Consider the following 23,125-nt stretch of genomic DNA (forward strand, 5'->3'; position numbering starts at 1 on the left):
TCTTTAAGGGAAATATGGTACAGTACTTTGTTTTTATTCTATGATTCACTTAACAGTAGGAGTTCATATCAGTTCTCAGAACAGTATACAGTATATATATATATATTTTTTAAGTATTTTAAATTTATGAACAATACTGCACAGCCAGTGCACATGCTCACATTTGCATACACAAATGTCTGTCAACTAGGTAGGTTAGAAGTCATGGATCATTTCATAGTAAATCATTCCAATGTTCTGTCCTTAGTTAAGAGTAAACTGTCAGGAGATATAGACCTACAAATGGGAGGCAGCACATACACAATCCACAAATGGAAAACAGGATAATGATAGTTGTAAAAGATTGCATAAAAGTGAATGAAGTAATAATGATGGAAGGCTGAAGCCGTAAATTTGAAAAATATATTTTATGATAGTATACCACTCATGACAAAGGTATGGAATATTAAAGATTACCAAATGTCAGAGATATCACTCCTCTTGAGGTGACTAATTATAAGATGAATTGGGAGGCAGATTGTAATGGTAATGAAGATTCCTAGGAAAGCACAATGAACTAATGAGGAGAAGTGACACAAGTAAAAGAAGACATTCAAGCAAGATTGGATCTGCTACTAACCAAGGAACATGACATTATTGAATCTTTAATTTACATGTACCCCATATGAAAGAGGGATTATATAGCACTTAAATTCCAGTTGGAGGAAGCAGGTATACAGCCAAAGTATGAATAATACAGACAAGACAGGTATAATTTTGTGAAGATAGTTTTCCCTTGTTTGAAGATATATATATTTTTTAAGAATTAAATTAGGAGTAAGTCATAAATTACATACACAAGAAGAAAAGTATGTACTTTTAAGAGTATATACAACTGGGATATGGGTAGATAAAGTATTCAATCCATCCATTGACTCGGGTAGCTTGTAGGAGACCCATAGCTCCCAGGTGACCGGCAATAATCATACAATTGTCCCACAAGTCACCTAAGGAAGAGATGTATAGATTTAATGAATCTGGATTTGCAAAGGCTTTTGATACTGTCCTGCATGAAAGACTACTTGCTAAATTAAGCTGGACTAGTAATTAGTTAAATAATCATAGAGAGTTGTCCTAAATGGCAAAATTTCTAGATGGAAAAATGTTATGAGTGGAGTTCCTCAGGGTTCCTTTCTTGGGCCACTTCTATTCATAGTATGTATATTAATGATATAGACCACAGACTGAAATCAATTGTCTCCAAATTTGCTGATGATACAAAACTGGAATGGCAAATGATCACTTAAGCCAGTTAGATATTCAAGAAGATATAAACTGCAGCAATCTTCTGAAAAGTGAGTAATGAAATTTAACACAAGTAAATGTAAGGTTATACACATTGGTAAAAATAATGATAAATACAATTACAGGTTATTTGGAAATTCATTATCAAAAGTAGATAGGGAAAAAAATTACAGTATAATTACCATTAATGATTTGAAGTAATCTAAGCAGTGTATTTCCACTTCATAAAAAAACAAATAAGATTCTAGGACTGATTGCACGATCTTTTGATTTTAAATTTTCATCTGTCAACAAGCTATATAAATCATTAGTTCATCCACATTTGGAATATGCTGTTTCCTTGTGGTCACCAAATCTCATTAAAGACAGAAGACAGATTGGAAAAAGTACAACAGTGAGCCACAGAACTGATTCCAAATATCAGAAATAAGTCATATGAAAATTGACTAAAACAAATTAATCTATTTTCCCTAAAAAGTGTAGACTCAGGGGTGATTTGATACAGGTCTAGGATTCCAAAGGGAATTGACAAATCAAAAGTGACAAAGTTTTCACACTGAATGCAAATCAGACAAGAAATAGTGGTCTCAAACTGTCAGGAAGTAGATTTGATTTGGAAGTGGGTAGCAACAACTTTGCCAACTGTGTAGTAAATTAATGGCATAAACTTCCTGCAGATTTATTTATTCATTATTATTCACATATTTAATTATTGTCATTTATCTATTTGTATTTTATTATTTACCTATTAATTATTTATTCTAAATTATTATTATTTATCTGTTTATTATTTATAATAAATTTGTTCCACATCTAACCTAGCTATGGACTAAAACATCTGTTGGCATGTTCTTCATTTGTAATCCATTATAATATTGTGTTGTATGAGTAAGGCTAAGAACAATGTAAATTGAGGTGTTTAGGATCTTCTTTGTGGTGATTGCATATGAGATAATTCGACTCTATGACCAACCCTACTTTGTGTTAATTTTGTGTTAAAGCTAGATGGTGGCATGAATGTAGTCATGTAAGCATGGTTCTTGTATGTTGTGGGAGTGATTTTTCTTTTGGGAGATTTTTTTTTTTTTTTTTTTTTTTTTTTTTTTTTAAGTATGTATTTACCTAGTATTATATGGGAAGGGGAGCTATGCTCATGGTAACCCATCTTTTCATCTTGCAAGATCTAGTTTGTTCTTAAATTCTTGTATGGTGTTTACATACACTATTGTTTCATCCAATTTGTTCCAGACATCCACCACTCTGTGTGGAAAACTGTTTCTATAACTGTCCTTTTTGAGTTTCTTTTCTTGTCCCCTTGTTTTTCTTCCATCCCACTTTAATAAGTCTTCTCTGTCAAGGACTTCCATGCCTTTCATGATTCTGTAAATGGCCAATAGATCGCCTCTTTCTCTTCTTTGTTCCAAGGTTGGTAGTTCCAGTTTAGACAATCTTTGCTTGTATGTCAATTTTGAAAGTGTTGGTGCCATCTTTGTCATTGCTCTTTGGATTCTTTCTATTTTCCTTATATTCTCTTTTGTACTGGATGTCCATAGTGTCACAGCATACTATCTTGGTCTCATCAGTGTGACTAGTATTTTCTTTACCATTACCTCATCCAAGTAATTAAATGCCACCTTTATTGATCTTAATAGATTGTAGGTTTCTCTCACTATTTTGTTTATCTGCTTATCTGAGAACATGTCTTTGGTGATGATTGCACCTAGGTCCTGTTTGGAACCAACTTTCTTTACTTCCTTTGTACCAATTTTATATTGTCCTGAAATTCTTTTTTTTTTTTTTTTTCCAGATTCCATTATACTGTATTTCTTAATATCAAAGTTCACTTCCCACCTCTGACTCCATTTCCAGAACTTGTCCAGGTCTCTCTGTAGCAATTTGCAATCTTTTTCCATACTTTCTTTAGTAGTTTTGCGTCATCTGCAAAGAAGTTCATGTAATATTCTACACCTTCATCATTGTCATTTACATATACAGTATAGCAAACATTATCGGAGCCAGTACTGAACTCTGTGGGACTCCACTTTCATTTCATCCCAAGTAGATTTTATCTCTGAGCATCACTCTCATTTTTCTCCCACGCAAGAAATCTTCCATCCCTTTCAATAGATTTCCGTGTATACCTCCTGTAGATCAGAGTTTTATTAATAGTTTTTTGTGTGGTACTTTATCAAATGCCTTTTGTGTATATGTATGGATGGTAAGGTACAAGTGGTAAGTTCCTGTAGATGTTTGAGTAGTATGCCACTTTTTTCCATTTTTCTGGTCATGTTTGTCTCATATGGTGGGATGGATTTGTGGGACTATGAGTTCTTGTATAGAAATGTGCCTATCATCCTCATGTGGTGCACTGTGATGGATGATTTTGGTTTCTATATGTAGATGTTCCATATTGATAGTTTTGTGCATGCTGTTATTATTCTTAGTGGTTTGTTTTGAAGTTGATAGAGATCTTGGGCCCATCCCAGAAACTAATTGTCAGCCCATCAGTGCTGCACCTTCTGATAAAGGTGAGGCAGTTGACGGATTTTGAAAATGGGTAGTTCTGATGTCCATCTTGCAGGACCACCACAAGCAGGTACCAATCACATGTTTCTGAAACAACTTGGGAAACCAGAGATCATGGAAAAGGTTGAACAAGGGAAGAAACAAGAAGTCTATAAAAAAGAATAAAAAAAAAATAGGCTAGAAGTGATTGCATGAGAATTTTTGTAAAGGAAGAGAACTTCAAAAAGGGTATTACTGACAAATGCAAAGATGATTCTTAACTAATTTACAGGTTTGTCACTGGTAAGATGAGATACAGATGGAATCTCTAAATTGACAGTAGAACAGTAGATGGAAATTATTATGAAGAAAAATCAACACAGGCTGAAATAATGAACAGAATTTTCTTATCAGTTGTCATCAAAGAAGATAGTTTAGTAGATAAGAAGATCCTGAAGACATTGATGTTGGGTTGAATGAAATAAATAGGGAACTAATAAAAGTACACAAACTATTGGAAACACTAAACATAATAAAAGCTCCAGGGCATGTAAGAATCTCAAATTGGATATGTAGGGCCCAACAGGCAGAGAAGATTACAATTTAATAACTGGAAAAAAGCAACATAGTATAATTTTATAAAGGAAGAAGTGAAGAGAAACCATTGAATTACAGACCAATGTCCCTGATCATCATGGCAGCTAAATTATATGAGAGAATTGTAAAATATAGTAGTATTAAGTATCTACAAGAAAAGCATTTTTGGCAGATAATCAATTTTGTTTTAGAACTGGAAGATGATACTTATGAAACCTGCTAAGTTTTACTCAGGAGTGCTGGCAGAAAGAAAGGGTTGGGTGGACTGTGCATACTTTTATCTAGAAAAGATATTTGACAATGTACCTCCCAGTCAGCTTTTATAGAAATTAGAGTATACTGGGGGACTTAAGGGTCCTTAAGATGGGTAAAAGATTTCCTTAGGGACTAATGTACAAGGAAGGTAGTAAAAAATGAGATGTCAGGATCAAAGGCAGTGAGTAGCAGATGACAGAAGGCACAACATGTTACACTAACATATTTGTAGATCAATCAATCTTTTGTCCCCGGTCCCTCTTGCAGAAGACCCATGGCCTTCAGGTAACTGGTAACAACCTGTGGGTGTGTTCTTAAGTTGTCCAGGGAAGATGTATTGTACTGTTGTCTAGAGATTATTAGTGTGGGGCATTGTAGTATAAGGTGTTCTGTATCATCTTTGTGGTGATTGCTTTTGGGGCAGTTTGAATCTTTGGGCAGGCATATTCTGTGTTGGTACTGTTTCAAAGCAGGACAGTGTCCTGAGCACAAGCATGACATTGTAGTTTTTTCTGTTGAGTTTGTGTCTAGCAAGAACTGGATTACCAATAGTGGTCAACAAATGGAATATTTAATAACCATGTAGTGAGTGCTGAAACTCAGTTGTTTTAAGAGAAGGTTAGATAACTTTATAGATAGGGATGATAGGTGGTAATGGACATGGAACTGCTTAGTGTAGGCCTTATGATGTTTTGCACTCTCCTTCATTCTTATGTTCTGGGGGGTTGTAGTTGGAGTATTGAGTTTGGTAGTTTATCTTGAAGGACTTGTTTTTGTGTTAATATTTTATGTGGTATAGATGGTAGGTTATCATGTTTGAGTCATATGCTGCTGGTGTTTTTCTTTCTGGTTGGTGCTTGTGAGATGTAGTGAGATGAGTATGCAATGTTAAGGGTTCTGGTGTAGAATTGTGTTCCTATCGTTTTCATGTGTTCCATGGGGAAGATTATGGTTTCTGTAAGCAAGGATCTAATTGTGGTGATTTTGGTGCATCTTGTTGTTACTCTCAGTGCTCTAGTCTGTAAAATTTGTAAATTGTTTGTTTGTCTTGTAGAGAATCATGCTCTGGAGGCATAGTCAAGCGTGTTTCTCCTGAAGTACTTGAAGATGATTATTAGAATTTCTGTTGTCCAAAGGCAGTGCTTGTGATGGATTTAAGTAGGTTTGTTTTTGTGATGATTTTTTATGTAGATCTTTGATATGTGGACTGAAACTCAGACACTTATCAAATGTAAGGCCTAGAGTTTTAAGGTTGTTTTCCAATGGAAGGATTTGGCCATTTAACTTTACTATAGAGCATACTTTTTTCATGGTTGTCTGTAGTGAAATGTCCATTCAGTTATTTTTTAATCATTGTTCTAGTTTATTCAAGTATGTTTGGGTGTTCTTTGCTGTTATTTTGTATTTGCTCTGCTAGATTATTATTGCCAGGTCATTTGCAAATGACAGAACATAGATTCTGGTTCTGGAATAGGGAGATCACTCATGAAGAGATTCAACAGTACTGGTGAGAGTATTGCAGCATGAGAGGTTCCATTATATAGCCTTTTTATTCCTGAGATTTGGTTGTTTTAGGTTACTCTACACTGTCTTCCTGTTGTGTAGTTGGTTAACCATTTCTTGTCAGTATTATGAATATCTGTCTCATTATTATTATTTATTATTTTTTTACTCCACTTGTGTGATGTTTGTGTTATGTGCTGGTGGAGGTTGGTATTTCTGATTTGTGCATTCAAATACTGTTTTATCTGGTCCCAGAGCAGGTATGATTTTTTTTTTTTTTTTTTTTTTTTTTTTTTTTTTTTTTTTTTTTTTTTTTTTTTTTTTTTTTTTTTTTGTAAATTCAATTATGGTGTTTGTTAATGTGTATTTACCTATTTGTAGTACAGTAATTTCTCGAATTATGTGAGGGATACATTCCTGAAGGGATCATGTAATGTAAACATTATGTAATGTGAACATGATTATTGAACTAAACTGTGTGTACAGTATGTGTATGTACCTAGTTGTATTATACGGGAAGGGGAGCTATGCTCATAGTGACCCGTCTTTATATCTCTTGGCATCTAGTTTGTTCTTAAATTCTTATATGGTGTTTGCACACACTATTGTTTCATCTAATTTGATCCAAACATCCACTCTGTGTGGAAAACTTTTTTTTTTTTTTTTTTTTCAAATCTCTTCTATAACTATCCTTTTTGAGTTACTTTTCATGACCTCTTGTTTTTCTTTTATCCCACTTCAGTAAGTCTTGTATGGTGTTTGCACACACTATTGTTTCATCTAATTCGTTCCAGACATCCACTGTGTGGAAAACTTTTTTTTTTTTTTTTTTTCAAATCTCTTCTATAACTAACCTTTTTGAGTTTCTTTTCATGTTCTCTTGCTTTTCTTTTATCCCACTTCAGTAAGTCTTCTCTGTCAAGGACTTCCATGCCTTTCATAATTCTGTAAATGGTCAATAGATCTCTTTCTCATCTTTGTTCCAGGGTTGGTAATTTCAGTTTAGACAATCTTTGTATGTCAATTTTGAAAGTGGTGGTGCCATCTTTGTTGTTGCTCTTTGTATTCTTTCTAATTTCTTTATATTCTTTTTTGTACTGGGTGTCCACAGTGCATGTATATGTTAAACCTAATTATAGTATACAGGAAAGGAGCAACACTCATTGGGTCCTGTCTCCTATTCTCTAATTTTCTAACATACCTAGATTCAAATTCATGTAGTTCCAACTTATCTATATCCTTGATTTCCAATTATCATATTTCAATTTGAATTCATGTATTGTTTGAGCTTGGGCTACATAATCCTCTAAGTTATTCCAGATATTTATGCAGCTATATGGAAAAATGTATTTTTTCACAGCCTTTCTTAATTTACTCCCATGACCTCTTGAATCCCTCCCACCTTTAATCAGATCTCTACTGTCAGTACAATCTATCCCATTTAGTGACCTGAATACTGTAATCATATCACCTCTTTCTCTTCAATCTTTCAAAGTTGGCAGACCCAGTACTTTTAGTTTTTCCTCATATGGTTTATCTGCCAAGCTCAGGACCAGTTTGGTTGCTGCCCTTTGTATTTTTTAAATCTTGGTAATATCCTTCACTCTGTGTGGGGACCATACTACTGATGCATATTTCAGTCTTGGATGTATCAGGGTTCAATGAGTTTTTTCATTATCTCTTAATCCATATAGTGGAACACCACTTTAATCTTCAGCAGCAGTCTGTATGTCTCTCCCACAAACCTGTTGATATATCTGTCAGGAGACAGGTCTTTTAATCATTCCCAAGTTTTTTTCCTCTTTTGCTTTTGTAATGGGTTCACTTCATAAAGAATAGTGTGAGGATGGCCTTTTGCCACTATTACTCATTTCCAGTACTTTGAATTTTTTGGTATTGAACTTCATTTCCCAATCTTGGCTCCATGCAAATAATATCTAGATCTTTTAACAATAGTCTACCTTTGTATCTCGCACTGTATAGTTTGCTCTTAAATTTGTGTACAGTTTTTGCACACACTATTGTCTTGTCCAGTTTATTCCAGACATCCACTGCTGTGTGTGGATTTTTTTTTTTCAGGTCTCTTCTATAACTGTCCTTTTTGAGTTTCTTTTCATCACTCTTTGTATTTCTGTTATCCCAATTTAGTAAGTCCTCTCTATCAAAGACGTCCATGCCTTTCATAATTCTGTAGATGGTCAGCAGGTCACCTTTTTCTTTTCTTTATTCTAGAGTTTGTAACTTCAATTTTGACAATCTCTCCTCAGGTTTGAAAGTGTTGGGGCCATCTTCATAGTTGCTCTTTGGATTCTTTCAATTTTCTCTATATTCTTTTTGGTACTGAGTGACCATAGTGTCACAGCATACTCCAATCTAGGCCTTATCAGTATGACTAGTATTATTTTTACAATTTCTTCATCCAAATAAGTAAAAGCCACTTGATCTTAGCAAGTTGTAGGATTATTCAACAGTTTTGTTTATCTGTTTATCAGGGGACATGTCATTTGTGATGCTTACTCCCAGGTCTTTTTCAGATTCCACTTTCTTTACTTCCTTTGTTCCAATTTTATATTGTCCTGATATTCTTTTTTTTACTTCTTCTGAATTCCATTATGCTACATTTCTTGATGTTGAAGTGTACTTCCCACCTCTGACTCCATTTCCGAACCTTGTTCAGGTCTGTCTGCAGTGATTCACAATCCATTTCAGTATTCACTTTCCTCAGCAATTTAGCATTGTCTTCAAAGAAGCTCATGTAACATTCCACATCTTCATCCATGTCATTCACATGTATAGCAAACATTATTGGAGCCAATACTGATCCCTGTGGAACTCTACTAATCACCTCCTCCCAACCTGAACTCTTTTCTCTGAGTACTATCTTCATTTTTTTTCCATGCAAGAAAACCTCCATCCAGTTTAGTAGTTTACCTTGTATCCCTCCTATGTTTTCATTTTTTTTTTTTTTTTTTTTTTTTTTTTTTTAAATAATTTTTCATGTGGTATTTTGTCAAAGGCTTTTTGTAAGCCTAGAAAAGAACAATGAGCCCATCCATCCCTTTCTTGTATTATATCTATTAGTTTTGAGTAGAAACAGACTAAATTTGTGGCACATAATCATCCCTGTCTGAATCCAAATTGTCTTGGATTTATTATATTGTTTTCTTCCAGGTGTTTTATCCATCTATTCTTAATAACCTTTTCACAAATTTTGGCTACCATCCTTGTAAAGGAAGCATAACTCCATCACCTTGTTTTACTTCTCTGTTTCTAATCCAATAATTATTTGCACCATGTCCTACACTGTTGGGTGGTAATGGACCTTTCTATTTTGTCTCCACAATTCCCATTATGTCAGGTTCCTTTTCCATCAGGTAATCATTCAGTTCATTCAAGCCTGTTATTAATCCATCTATATTTGTGAAGGACATATTTAATTTTCTGCTACTTCCATCCTGTTTTCAGTTTCCCTTCTGTTTTTCTCTGCTATGAACCATTTCCTCACTGTCATATCCACTACTCTCCAATAGAATTTGTCTTTGTCTGACTCTGTTCTGTTCTCATTCTTTTTTCCTAGCTTCAAGTCTTTTTGTTTTCTCTTCCTCTCTTTTCTCTTTATTCATCTCTCTTTTTATCCATACCTGTTTGTACTGATCACTTTCTGCTAGTTTTCCTGTTTTTGATAAGACATTTTCTGCTGTCATTTGTGACCTGAATTTTATCGTAATTGGTCTGGTCTTGTCTATATTGTATTTCCCCAGTGTATATATTTCTTCAATTTCTTTCCCTATTTCCTGTTCACCTTCTTGAAATATTTTTAGTACCCTGTTCACTCTTTCTTTCTCCTCTTTTACTCTTGTAATCCTATTTGGATTATGTTTCTCTTCCATTCTTAACATATTTATACATTTCTTTTTATCTGCCAAGTCCCTTACTTTATTCTCCTCTCTCATCTCTTTAATAACTGTGTCCTTAATATGTTCCTTCATCTGTTGTTTCACTATATCTCTAAAATAAATTTTGCTATTCTCCTGAACCTTTTTCCAACCACTTACTTTTTCTATGGACTCTTTATTCTCTTTATTATTATTCTTTAATTCCTCATTCTCATCCTTTACTTCTTTTAACTGTCTTTTTAATTCTTTATTTAGGTTTTGGTTCTCCTTCTTTAGTTCTTCCAATTTATCAACTCATTGTGTAATCAGTTGAAGGTGACTGAACCTAACCTCCCATGATTCATTCTTGATAGTTTTTCCTCTAGACTTGCTAATCGGGGGAAGTTGTCATCTCTTCTCTCATTAAATCCATAGATATTATTATATCCACCTTCCATTGCACTGCTCTTATCTATATTTCTAATTTTTACTAATCTCTTTGACTTCACCTCTGTCATCTGCACATCTTTTGTTGACATTCCTTCTGATGTCCGGGGCCCGTTCATCCCCTTCCTCTTTTCCTTTCATTTTCCTCAGTAATCACTCCCCTTCTCCTTTTTCTTCACCTTCCCATTACACCACGAGCTTTCCCTTTCCCTACTAATACAACACATGTACTCCCTCATCATTGAGATTCACGAAAATTGTAGTTTTTTTCTGGAGTCCAATCATCTCTGTCACTTCAACTGTCGTGTGTGTATTTACCTAGTTGTATTTTACGGGAAGGGGAGCTATGCTTGTGGTGTCCCATCTTCATATCTCATTTTATCTAGACTGTTTTTAAATTCGTGTATTGTTTTTGCACACACCACTTTCTCATCTAACTTGTTCCCTGTGGGGAAAACTGTTCTTTTTCAGGTCTCTTCTATAGCTGTCTTTTTTTATTTTCTTTCCATGTCCTCTTGTATCTCTACTATCCCATTTTATTAGATCCTCTCTATCAATAGTTTCTATGCCTTTCATGATTCTATAAATAGTTATCAAGTCTCCTCTCTTCTTTGCTCTAATGTCTGTAGCTCAAGTTTTGCTAGTCTCTCTTCATATGATAGTTCTGAGAGTGTTGGTGCCAATTTTGTAATTACTCTTTGTATTCTTTCAAGTTTTGTTATTTATTTTTTTGTACTTGGTGACCATGTCGTTGCTGCATATTCCAATCTTGGTCTTAAAGTGACTAGTATTTTCTTCACCATTTCTTCATCCAGGTATGTAAATGGCACTTTGATTGTTCTTATCAAATTATAAGTTTCTCCAAAAATCTTGTTTATATGTTTCTCAGGGGACATATTATTCATGATAATGACTCCTAGGTCTTTCTCGTTTTCTACGTTTTTTATTTCTTCTCCTAATTTATATGATCCCACGATTCTTTTTTTGCTTCTTCCAAATTCCATTATACTACACTTCTTACTATTGAATTCCATCTCCCACTTCCCACTCTATTCCCATACTTTATTGAGGTCACTCTGTGGTGACTCACAATCTTCTTCAGTGTTCACTTTTTTCAACAATTTTGCATCATCCGCAAAGAAGCTCATATAACTTTCAATTCCTTTATCCATATCATTAATATATATAACAAAGATTATTGGGGCCAGAAGTGTTCCTTGTGGAACACCACGTATCACTTCATCCCAATTAGAGTGTTTGTCTCTTATCACTACTCTCATTTTTCTTTCATACAAGAAGTCTTCCATCCAGTAAAGCAGTTTGTCCTGTATTCCTCCTGCAGTTTCTAATTTCTTAAGCAACTTATGTGGCACCTTATCAAAAGCTTTTTTCAGGTCTAGAAATGCGCAATAAGCCCATCCATCTCTTTCTTGTATTACATCTATTAGCCTTGAATAGAAACACATTAAATTTGTGATGCATGATCGCCCTTGTCTGAATCCAAATTGCCTTGGATTTAGTACATTGTTTTTTTTCTAAATGCCGTACCCATCTAATTTTAATAATTCTTTCACAAATGTTTGCTGTCGTACTTGTTAGAGTGACTGGTCTATAGTTAGTAGGGTCTTCTTTGTTTCCCCCTTTATATATTGGTACTATATTTGCTCTTTTCCAATATTTTGGAACTTTTCTTTCTTTCAATGAACTGCTTATTATGCTATGTATTTTGTCTGTTAGTTCATTCCTGCATTCTCTCAAAATCCAGTTTGCTATTTCATCTGGTCCATGCAATTTTCTGACATCAAGGTTACTCAAGTGTTTCATTATTTCATTCCCTGATACTTCTATCTCTTTCATAGGTGGGATTTTCTCCTTCCATTCTATATCTTTAGGTTGCATGTTCTCCCTTGTATACAGTGATTTAAAATGCTTGTTCAAAATTTCTGTCATTTCTACTTCCTCTGTGTATTCAACTCCTCCTTGCTGTAGTTTCTCTAATTCTTGTTTGTTTTTCAGTTTATTGTTTACAAATCTGTAAAATAGTTTTGGTTGACCTTTACATTTTTCTATGACATCTTTTTCATATTTTTTCTTTTCTTCTCTGCACACTTGTACATATTAATTTCTATAACTAGTATATATTTTCCATTTTTTAGGTGTTTTGTATTTTTTCCATTTTATCCAAGCTTTATCTCTTTTGTCTTTTAACTCCCTACATCTTTTGTTGTACCAGCACTTTACATATTCTTTTTCTTGCTTTTGTATTGGCACATACTTTTCCACTTCATTATAAATTTTTGTCAAAATATTCCATTTCTCTTCTACTGTTGTTTCCTCCTTGTGTATCCTTTCCCAGTCTGCTTTTTGAAAGAATTCTCTTAATCTATCAAAATTTGTTTTTTCATACATCAATCTTCCCTTTCTATATTGTTAATTATTTCATGTATTTTTCCTCATTTAGTTCCAGTTCAACCAATATGTGGTCACTTTTACTTATTGGTGTCTTATATTCAATCTTGTTCACTATTTCACATTCTATTATGATTATTAGGTCCAGTCTCAATGGTTCTTCCTCATTTCTATACCTAGTATTCTCTAGAATCCATTGCATCATTGTATGTTCCATAATCATATCAAGTAGTACATTTCCCCATAGGTCGTTTCCAACCTTTACTGTCATCTCTTCCCAGCAGATTTCTTTACAATTAAAGTCACCCATTATAACTATTCTTCCTCCATCTTCCATCATCTTATTTAGTGTTATCCTTGTGTCTTCTAACATACTTTTGTGTTCTTTCTCCTCCCACAAAGCCGTTTTAGGAGGCACATAATTTACTACAAACTTCCTGCTCTTCCCATCCCTGTCCTCCACTTCCATCATAGTCATCTCTACTCTATTCTTTCCATACGTGACATTCCTCACATTTATATCTTTCTTAGTCAGGAACATAACTCCACCCCCTTGTTTTACCTCTGTTTCTAATCCAATAATTATATGCACCATGTCCTACACTGTTGGGTGGTAGTGGACCTTTCAATTTTGGCTCTACAATTCCCATTATGCCCGGTTCTTTTTCCTTTAGGTAATCATTCAGTTCGTTCAAGCCTGTTATTAAGCCATCTATATTTGTATAAGACACTTTTAATTTTCTACTACTTCCATCCTGTTTTCTGTTTCCCTTTTGTTTTTCTCTGCTATGAACCATTTCTTTACTTTCATATTCACTACTCTCCAATAGAATTTCTTTTTTTCTGACTTTGTTCTTTTCTTGGTTTTTTCCTTAGCTTCTAGTCTTTTTGTTTTCTCTTCTTCTCTTTCCTCTTAATTCATATCTCTTTTTATCCATACAATTATATTGTTCACTGTCTGCTAGTTTCCCTGTTTTTGCTAAGATATTCTCTACTGTCGTTTGTGACCTGAATTTGATCTTAATTGGTCTGGTCTTATCTGTATTATATTTCCCTAGTTTATATATTTCTTCAATTTATTTCCCTGTTTCTTGTCCATCCTCTTGAACTACTAATATATTGTTTACCCTTTCCTTTTCCTCTTTTACTCTTGTGGGCCTATTTAGATTATACTTCTCTTCCACCCCTAATATAATTATACATTTCTTTTTGTCCGCTAATTCTCTTACTATATTCTCCTCTTCTCTCATCCCTTTAATAATTATGTCCTTAGTTTGTTCTTTCATCTGTTGTTTCATTATATCTGTAAATACAACTTTGTTATTTTCTTAGACTTTTCCCCAATCCTGTGCTTCGTTTGCTATGGACTTTTTAATCTCTTTATTATTATTCTTTAATTCCTCATTTGCATCTTTTACTTCTTTTGACTGTCTTTTTAATTCTTCTATTTATTTAGGTTTTGGTTCTCCTTCTTTACTTCTTCCAATTTATCAACTCTTTCCGTAATCTGTGTAAATTGGCTGAACTTAGCCTCCCAATGTTTGGTCATTTTCTCTAGTTTTCCTCTAGACTTGCTAATTGGGGGAGGTTGGCATCCCCCCCTCATTAAATTCATGGAAATTATTATCTCCACTTTCTATTGTGCTGGTCTTATCTATATTTCAAACTTAATGCTAATACTGATATTGTCGACTTCGCCTGCGTCGTCTGCAGCTCTTTTGTTGACATTTCTCCTGATGTCCGGGGGAACTCGTTCGTCACCTTCCTCATTTCCCTCAGTAATCCCTCCCTTTCTCCTTTTTCTTCACCTTCCCACTACACCACAAGCCCTCCCCTTCCCCACCAATACAACAAAGGCACTCCCTCATTGTTGAGATCGATGAATCTTGGAAGTTTTCTTGGAGTTCCAAACTTCATTGTCACTTAGACAGACGTGTGTGTGTAATATATAGAGATATCATTATTGTTATTATAATTGTTCTTGTTGTTATCATTACAATTATTATTCTCCCCTGTTTCCAATCCCATCAGGTGCTCAGCAAGATGGTATCCAAGGATTCTTTAGAGGTATTGGTCGTGGGACCATGGGCCTTATTACAAAACCAGCCCTTGGAGTCATTGATGGAGTTTCAATGACATTTGATGCCATTGCTAGGGTGATAGACCAAGGACATGATGTAAGTTTTATTGCCAGTTGTATTTTTTATGCAGATAATAAACTTTATTCATTATATTTCAAACAATCATTATTGGTCTGTATTCATAGAAAAATGAAAACACCATATGGTGAAATTCTGGGAGTCATATTATGTATTGAGCAGAAATTTACCTTTGTAAATATGACCTAGGAAAACATTAGGTTATAGAAAACCTTAAAATTAATCAAATGCCAGGGCTTCATGGTTATCATCCCAAAATAAAGGTAATTGACAACAGCTAAAGGATGGCCCATAAGTCATTCAAAGAAGAAATATTGTGTTGTCGGGGTATGGCTTGGGTGAAGCATTATCAGATGTTTGGAGTCTTCTCTGTAATGGTTACATCTGGAAAAGTTTATTTAATAGAGTAGGTTGTTTTGTTGCTAGTCTTGGAGTGTTTCTTTTGTTGTCTGAGTGTGAATGTGTTTTTGCATTGAGGTATTGTGTGATACTATTGATGTTTATTTGTAGTATATTCAGAGTGTATTTTTATACTGGAAGGTTTTCACATGTATGTGTTCTTGCATGGTGAATGCATTTCCAACTCAGTGTATGAGTTTGTGTTAATGAGTGTGATACATGTAAGGTGGATCTATGTATCTGTATAACCTGTGTTGTATTTGATGGATGTGAGTGAGAAAACTACGAGTTTTGTTCATGCTGCAAATTTATGAACCTGAGTTGGTACTCGTATCATGTAACTACCACACCAGATACAGAAGTAATGAAGAACCGTCAAGACTGGATTTAATATTTACAACAGATAAAATTGAATACAAGACACCATTTGGAAAGAGTGACCATATACTTATAGAGACTGAACTAAAAGAAGAAATATATATGGAGAGAAATGAAAAGTATAGAAAAGGAAGATTGATGTACAACAAAATGGACTTTGGAAAACTAAAGAAATTCTTTCAAAATGCAAATTGGGAAAAATTCTACATGCAAGGGACAAAAGCGGAAGAAATGGGAGATCTTGATGGATATCTATGATGAAGGAGTGAATAGGTAAGTACCAAGACAGAAAAAAGAGAGAGTGTACATTAAATGCTGGTTCAACAGAAAATGCAGTGTGGCAAAAGATAGAAGAGACAAAGCTTGAAAAAGATGGAAAAAAGATAAAAAAAACCTGGAAAATGGCAAATATATACTGTATAAACTATAGAAATGAGTATGTTAAAGTGCAAAGAGAGGAAAAAAGGAACTATGAAAAAGACATTATAGAAAAGTGCAAAGAGCAACCAAAACTATTCTATAGATATGTGAATGGTAAACCTAAAACTAAACAGGGAATGGTGAAACTACACCAAGGAGATACAGAATACACAAAAGATCTAGAAATGGCTGAAGTCATGAATAACCACTTCAAGTCAGTTTTCACAAGAGAGAATGTACAGTATTGGGATGAAGGAAGTGAAGTGCAATCTCCCCCCATGAGTGAAATAATAATAACACAAAAAGAAATAATGAAGCAATTAACAAACCTTGATGGAAACCGCACAGTCTGGATGGAATTCCAAACTGGATACTAAAAGAATGCAAAAAAGAACTAATGGACAAAATATATAACATAATAAGTTGTTCACTTAAAGAAGGAAAAATACCAAAACACTGGAAAAAGCCAACATTGTACCAATATATAAAGGAGGAAACAAGGAAGAACCAACTAATTACTGACCAGTCTCACTAACAAGCACTAAAGCCAAAATTTGTGAGAAAATAATCAAAAATAGATGGGTAAAACACCTGGAAGAAAATAATATAATAAACCCAAGACAATTTGGGTTCAGACAGGGAAGATCATGTACCACAAATTTAATCTGTTTTTACTTAAGACTAATAGATATAATACAAGAAAGGGATGGATGGGCTGATTATGCTCTCTTGGACTTACAAAAAACCTTTGACAAGGTACCACACAAAAAATTATTAAAGAAATTGGAAAACATAGGGATACAAGGCAACCTACTCAACTGGATGGAGGACTTCCTGCATGGTAGAAATATGAGAGTAGTACATACATACACTAAAGGCTTTTTCCCCCTTACAAGGGAGGTAGCCAAAAAGAAAAAGGCATAAAAACCATTCCCACCCACTCCATCCCTAATATACTCCACTTCCCTCTACCCTACACCCTCTTATCTTAGCACCTCCTGGATGATGGGTCATCCCTGCATCTTGTCCACTGCCCTGGGTCAGAGGCAATGTCACAAGACACAGCACATCCACAGCAAGGCCGCTTCATTAAATCGGCAACCCCCCCTCTCCGTCTCCCCATGCATAAAAGGAGAAGACGGGGAGAAATCCCTTCGGGCTGCATCAAATTTTTCTCATACATACTACCTCACCCCCCATCCCACCACCCATTCCACCTCATGCATCACAACATCATCCATATACAACCATTCTCCATTCACTCCTGTCTTCTGTCCTCTCCCATCCTTCCTCAACAGACATTCCCCTCTTCCCCAAAGCCCCTTTCACCCCATCCATCCATCTCATCCTAGGTCGCCCCCTCATGCTCACTCCCTCCACATCTGCCTTCCATACCTCTTTTACTAGTCTTTCTTCATCCCAATACTCTTTCATCGACCCTATCTCCCAACTCCCTTACCACCCCTGTTCTCCTCCTCACCTCCTCATTCCTCATGCTATCCAGCCTAGTAACCCCTTTCATACTTCTCAGACACTTCATCTCAAACACATTCATGCTCCTTCTCTCTTCCTCTCTTATGCTCCATGTTTCTGCCCCATAGAGTGCTGTTGGCACAATCACTCCTTCATACAATCTCCTCTTAGCATCCATTCCCAAATGTCTATCCCTCGTTGCACTTTTTAAACCACCAAGGCATTTACTCGCTTCTCTCAATCTACATTCTACCTCCACCTCCACTCCACCCTTTCCTGCCACATTTGCACCCAAGTATCTAAAACTATCCACTACCTCCAGTCGCTCTCCCTTAATACTCACTTCCAATCTGCTGCCACTTTCACCCCTTGTACATCTCATCACCTTACTTTTACCCACATTTATCTTTATCTTTCTCCTTTCACACACTCTTCCAAACTCTGTCACCAACTTCCTCAATCTCCTCTGATCCTGCTACAAGTGCAGTGTCATCTGCAAACAACAGCTGGCTCACCTCCCATTTTTATCCATTTTCTTTAACCATCTCCAATCCCTGACCTACCACCCTTGCATTTACCTCTTGCACCACCCCATCTATGTATAAATTGAACAGCCAGGGCGACATAACACATCTCTGATAAAGTCCCACCTTTACCTCAAACCACTCACTCTCTCCATTTCTAATCCTTACACATACTCTACTTCACTCGTAAAAACTCTTGACAGCTCCTAGAAGCTTTCCTCCTATCCCTTATATCTGCAAAACCTCCCAAAGTGCCTTCCTGTCTACCCTGTCATAAGCCTTTTCCAGATCCATAAAAGCCCAAAAAACTTCCTTACCCTTTCCTTTAGCTTTCTCACATATCTGTCTTACCACAAAAATCTGATCTGCACAACCTCTACCCGTCCTAAATCCACACTGCTCCTTGCCAATCACTCCTGCTGTTCCTCTCCTAATCCTCTCAATCAAGATCCTCCCATAAGCCTTCCCAACTACACTTAACAAGCTAATCCCTCTGAAACTACTACACTCACACTTGTCCCCTTTTCCCTTGTAAAGTGGAACTATACAGGGATTCCTCCAGTCCTCCAGCACTCTACCCTCTCTCCAGCACACATTAAATAACCTCACCAGCCAGTCCACCATCACTGTACCTCCTTTTTTTTTTAGACATTCTTCATGGCATCCATCCAGACCAGGTGCCTTACCTGCTCTTATCATCTTAACAACTGCCTTCACTTCATCTTTCCTTATTTCTCTTCCATTTTCCTCACTCGTCACTCTCATTTTCTAAGCCTTTCCCACTGCAACTATCTCTCCCTCCCTATCCTCCTTTACATTTAGCAACTCCCTAAAATACTCTGCCCATCTTCCCCCTCCTGCCTTCTCTTCCATTATCATCTCTCCATCTATACCTTTTACCTTTTCTTCTCTACTTGATTTGCCTCCTCTTCCTCTCTAAATTTCTTTCCAAAACATCTTTTTATTACTTTCAAATTTTTCTGTCATACTCTTACCCCATTTCACATCTGCTCTCCTCTTTGCCTCCTTTACCTTGTGCTTTACTTCTCTTTTCTTTTCTTTGTACCTCTCATATGACTCCCTCGTCCTATTTTGTAACCAATCTGTGAAAGCTCGCTTCTCTTCTACAACCTTCTTTGTTTCCTCATCCCACCATTCACTACCCCTCCTTCTATTTCCTCCCGTCCTTCTTGTTCCACACACCATCTTTGCACACTTTGTGACTCCCTCCTAGAACCATCCCCATTCCTCCTCCACTCCTAGCCCTACTCTATCCTTCACTCCCACTCCTCTCTCAGCTTCTTGTACACCTTCTCCTTTTCCTTTTCATGTAAAGAGTTCATACTAGGCACCTCCCTACATTTTGTCCTTTTCCTCCTTCTCCATCTATCCTCCATTTTCAATTTACCTTCCACCAAAAAATGATCTGATATTCCCCCACCCTCTCCCCTTAGCACATGTACATCCTTAACTCTTCCTATTATACTCCTATCTACCACTACATAGTCCATTAATGCTCTATCTACCACCCTTCCATCCACCACCCTCTCCCATGTATACTTATGCTTGACTCTCTTCTGAAACACTGTATTTGCTGTCATCAACTCTCTTTCTAGACACATCTCCACCATCAACTCTCCACTACGATTCTTTCCTGGAACTCTGCATTTCCCAACCACTCCGTCATTTGGTTCCTTTCCTACCCTAGCATTAAGGTCACTCAATACATTGACATTCTCCCTAATCCCTCTATGCACTCATTTAAATCTATCCAAAAAGCCTCCCTTTCTTCTACACTCTTCTCACTACCAGGCCCATATGCACTTACAAAAACCCACATCTCCTTTCCCAGTTTCACCTTCATCCACATTATCCTTGAGGAAACCTCCTTCCACTCCACTACACATTTACCTATTTCTTCACTTACTATTATAGCCACCCTTTCTCTCCCTCTCCCTCTCTTCACTCCTGAACACCTCCAAACTTACACTCGCCCTTCCCTCTCAACTTAGATTCACTCGAAGCCAACACATCCATCTTCCTTCTCACAAACATACTACCTATCTCTTCCCTTTTACTCTCATCTGTACCACATCCATGCACATTAAAAGACCCAAACCTTAGGGTGCTGGTTGGAAAACTCCTAGACCCTCTTATGCCTTTACTTTTTTAGGAATGTCCCCTGTGGGACTACAGGGAGAAGGATGCCTGGTGCCAATCCCCATCCCGTTTTTCTTACCTCTTACGATCCAAGTGGAAATACTTGGTGGCAGTATTCTTTTCCCCCCACCGCAGGGTAGGTGAAACAAGGAAATGAAATTCAGAGAAATTGTAAGTACAGCAACAAGGGGTTGGGGGACAGCATAATGGAGGAACAGTAGCAGTATAATAAAAGTTTCATCATTTCTATGTGAGCAGAGTCCTCCTTTATCACAGACAAAATGATGTGTGGCTCTGGTCCGTAGGTGTGCCCCATATAGACCCTAAAGTATCAACTCCAGGCATGCTACTTTGCCATAACAACATGCAGCCAATACCCCAGACAGGGTATGAGAATAGTACTCAGAGAAAAATATTCAGGTTGGAAGGAGGTGATTAGTGGAGTTCTGCAAAGATATGTATATGCATCTAAAGTATCAACTCCAGGCATGCTACTTTGCCATAACAACATGCAGCCAATACCCCAGACAGGGTATGAGAATAGTACTCAGAGAAAAATATTCAGGTTGGAAGGAGGTGATTAGTGGAGTTCTGCAAAGATATGTATTGGCTCCAATAATGTTTGCTATTTATGAGAATGACATGGATGATTATGTGGAATGTTACATGAGCTTCTTTGCAGACAATGCTAAATTGTTGAGGAAAGTAAAAACCGAAAGGGATTGCAAATCACTACAGGGAGACCTGAACAAGGTTTGGAAATGGAGTCAGAAATGGGAAGTGAACTTCAACATTAAGAAGTGTCGCATAATGGAGTTTGGAAAAAGTAAAAATAGAATATCAGGAAAATGTAAAATTGGAACTAAGAAGGTAAAGAAAGTGGGATCTGTAAAAAATCTGGGGGTAAATATCTCAAAAGACTTGTCCTCAAATGAAAAAAATTGTTAGAAAATCATATAACTTGCTAAGATCAGTGAAAGTGGCATTTACCTATTTGGACAAAGAAATCATTAATAAAATATTAGCCACACTAATAAGGCCTAGACTGGAATATGCAGTGACATTATGGTCACCCAGTACTAAAAAGAATATAAAGAAAATTTAAAGAATCCAGAGAGCAACCACAAAAATGACTCCAGCACTTTCAAACTTATCATATGAAGAGAGACTGGCTAAATTGGAGTTACTGACTTTGGAGCAAAGAAGAGAGAGAGGTAACCTACTGACCATCTATAGAATCATGAAGAGCACGGAAATACTCCATAGAGAGGACTTGTTAAATTGGGATAAGAGAAACACAAGAGGGCATGGAAAGGAACTCAAAAAAGATAGTTATAGAAGAGATCTGAAGAAGAACAGTTTTCCACACAGAGTGGTGGACACTTGGAATAAACTGGATGAAACAATAGTGTGTCCAAAAACCATACACAAATTTAAGAGCAAACTAGACACTGTTACATACAAAGGCAGGACACCATGAGCATAGCGTCCCTTCCCTTAAGATACAACTAGGTAACCTGTTGCATTGTCGGATTGACAGCAATTAAACCAGCTCCTCCACTGGCCACCCACCAGAGTGAAGGGCATGTTGGATACCCAGATGGAGAAAAAATACACACACACACAAAAAAAGGGGGGGGGTAAGATGAACTCTTTAAGTAAGTTGCCATCCAACCCCATTATGGGTCAGTAACCCATGTGTGTGTTGTGTGTGGCATCCATGCAGAGCCCGGAGACAGGAGTCCAGGAGGCTGAGTGATCTCCCAGTGTTGTGGTTGCACTGAAGGCTACCACCATGTAATACATGTCTTTAGTTTGGTATCAGTATTCAGTGCTTCCCCAGAAACAATTTGATCAACAATGCCATGTCTCTTCTTCAATAAATCAATCCATTGCCTCTGGTCACTCATGTAATGACCCACAGCCTGTCTCTTCTTAGACCTCTATAGCCAACCTTCACTGCACCAAACATATTTTCTATTCCAAAGTGGATGGCAAGATGAACTAGTTTGTTGGATATCTATACCATGTACTGGCACCCCCTTTGCATGTTCCTACATGTACCACTCATGGCATCATCCAAGCCCTAGTGATGTACTTTTCTGGCATGAAATATTTCCCAACCTTTATTTGTTCCCTCAATCTTACTGGTAGTTTTCCATAATTTCTCCTGACTCTTCAGAATATGAAGGGTAGATTTCTTGAGATTATACTTCTGTCTTAGGGTTACATGGTTTACTCCTTTCTTATGTTCCTCTATCACTAAGCTTCTCTCCTATGCTTAACATCATTGTTACTCCAGCAAAAGATGAGGGAGGAAAACTAGCATTATCCTTGGAGGCCATGTCAAAGTTAAGGCAGAAAATCACAGAAATACAGTAATTAATGATGTAAGACAAATGCAGAGTATGACTGACTGGCACAGCTTATAGAGACTGAGTGGTGGTAGAGAAGTGTGCTTATCACCACATGACTGACCACAAACCATTTCCTCATTTGGTTTAACCAAGTAAATAATATGTTAACCTGAAGAAGCCAGTTCAACCAGTTAGTCATTTCATTCAGGGATCATTTAGGGAAGGTTTACTGTACTGTAATAACTTCCATGAAAATCCCATGGAAAACAATGACATTGAACTTTCATTCACCTCATGAAGGTTTTTGTAAAGGCAGAAATTATTTTTATAAGAGATAAAGGCAGTTTCAGTTTTTATATAATAGAGACTACTGAACCATG

The 23,125-nt window shown here is 36.4% G+C and overlaps 1 protein-coding gene across 8 annotated transcripts in view; it reads left to right on the forward strand.

The window, feature by feature from the left end:
* Window positions 1–23,125, forward strand: part of LOC143022390 (intermembrane lipid transfer protein VPS13A-like) — a 617,111-nt gene that overhangs the window by 527,879 nt on the left and 66,107 nt on the right. For all 8 annotated transcript variants that reach the window (XR_012966042.1, XM_076180547.1, XM_076180549.1 and 5 more), the window contains one exon: window positions 14,907–15,052. Coding sequence is in view for 7 of the 8 variants with exons in the window: in XM_076180547.1 (XP_076036662.1) it covers window positions 14,907–15,052 (146 nt within the window). In the remaining variant the exon portion in view is untranslated. The remainder of the gene's footprint in view (window positions 1–14,906; window positions 15,053–23,125) is intronic.

This window comes from Oratosquilla oratoria, chromosome 44, assembly GCF_046742065.1.
Source record: "Oratosquilla oratoria isolate Oo_2021 chromosome 44, ASM4674206v1, whole genome shotgun sequence".
NCBI classification, from domain to species: domain Eukaryota; kingdom Metazoa; phylum Arthropoda; class Malacostraca; order Stomatopoda; family Squillidae; genus Oratosquilla; species Oratosquilla oratoria.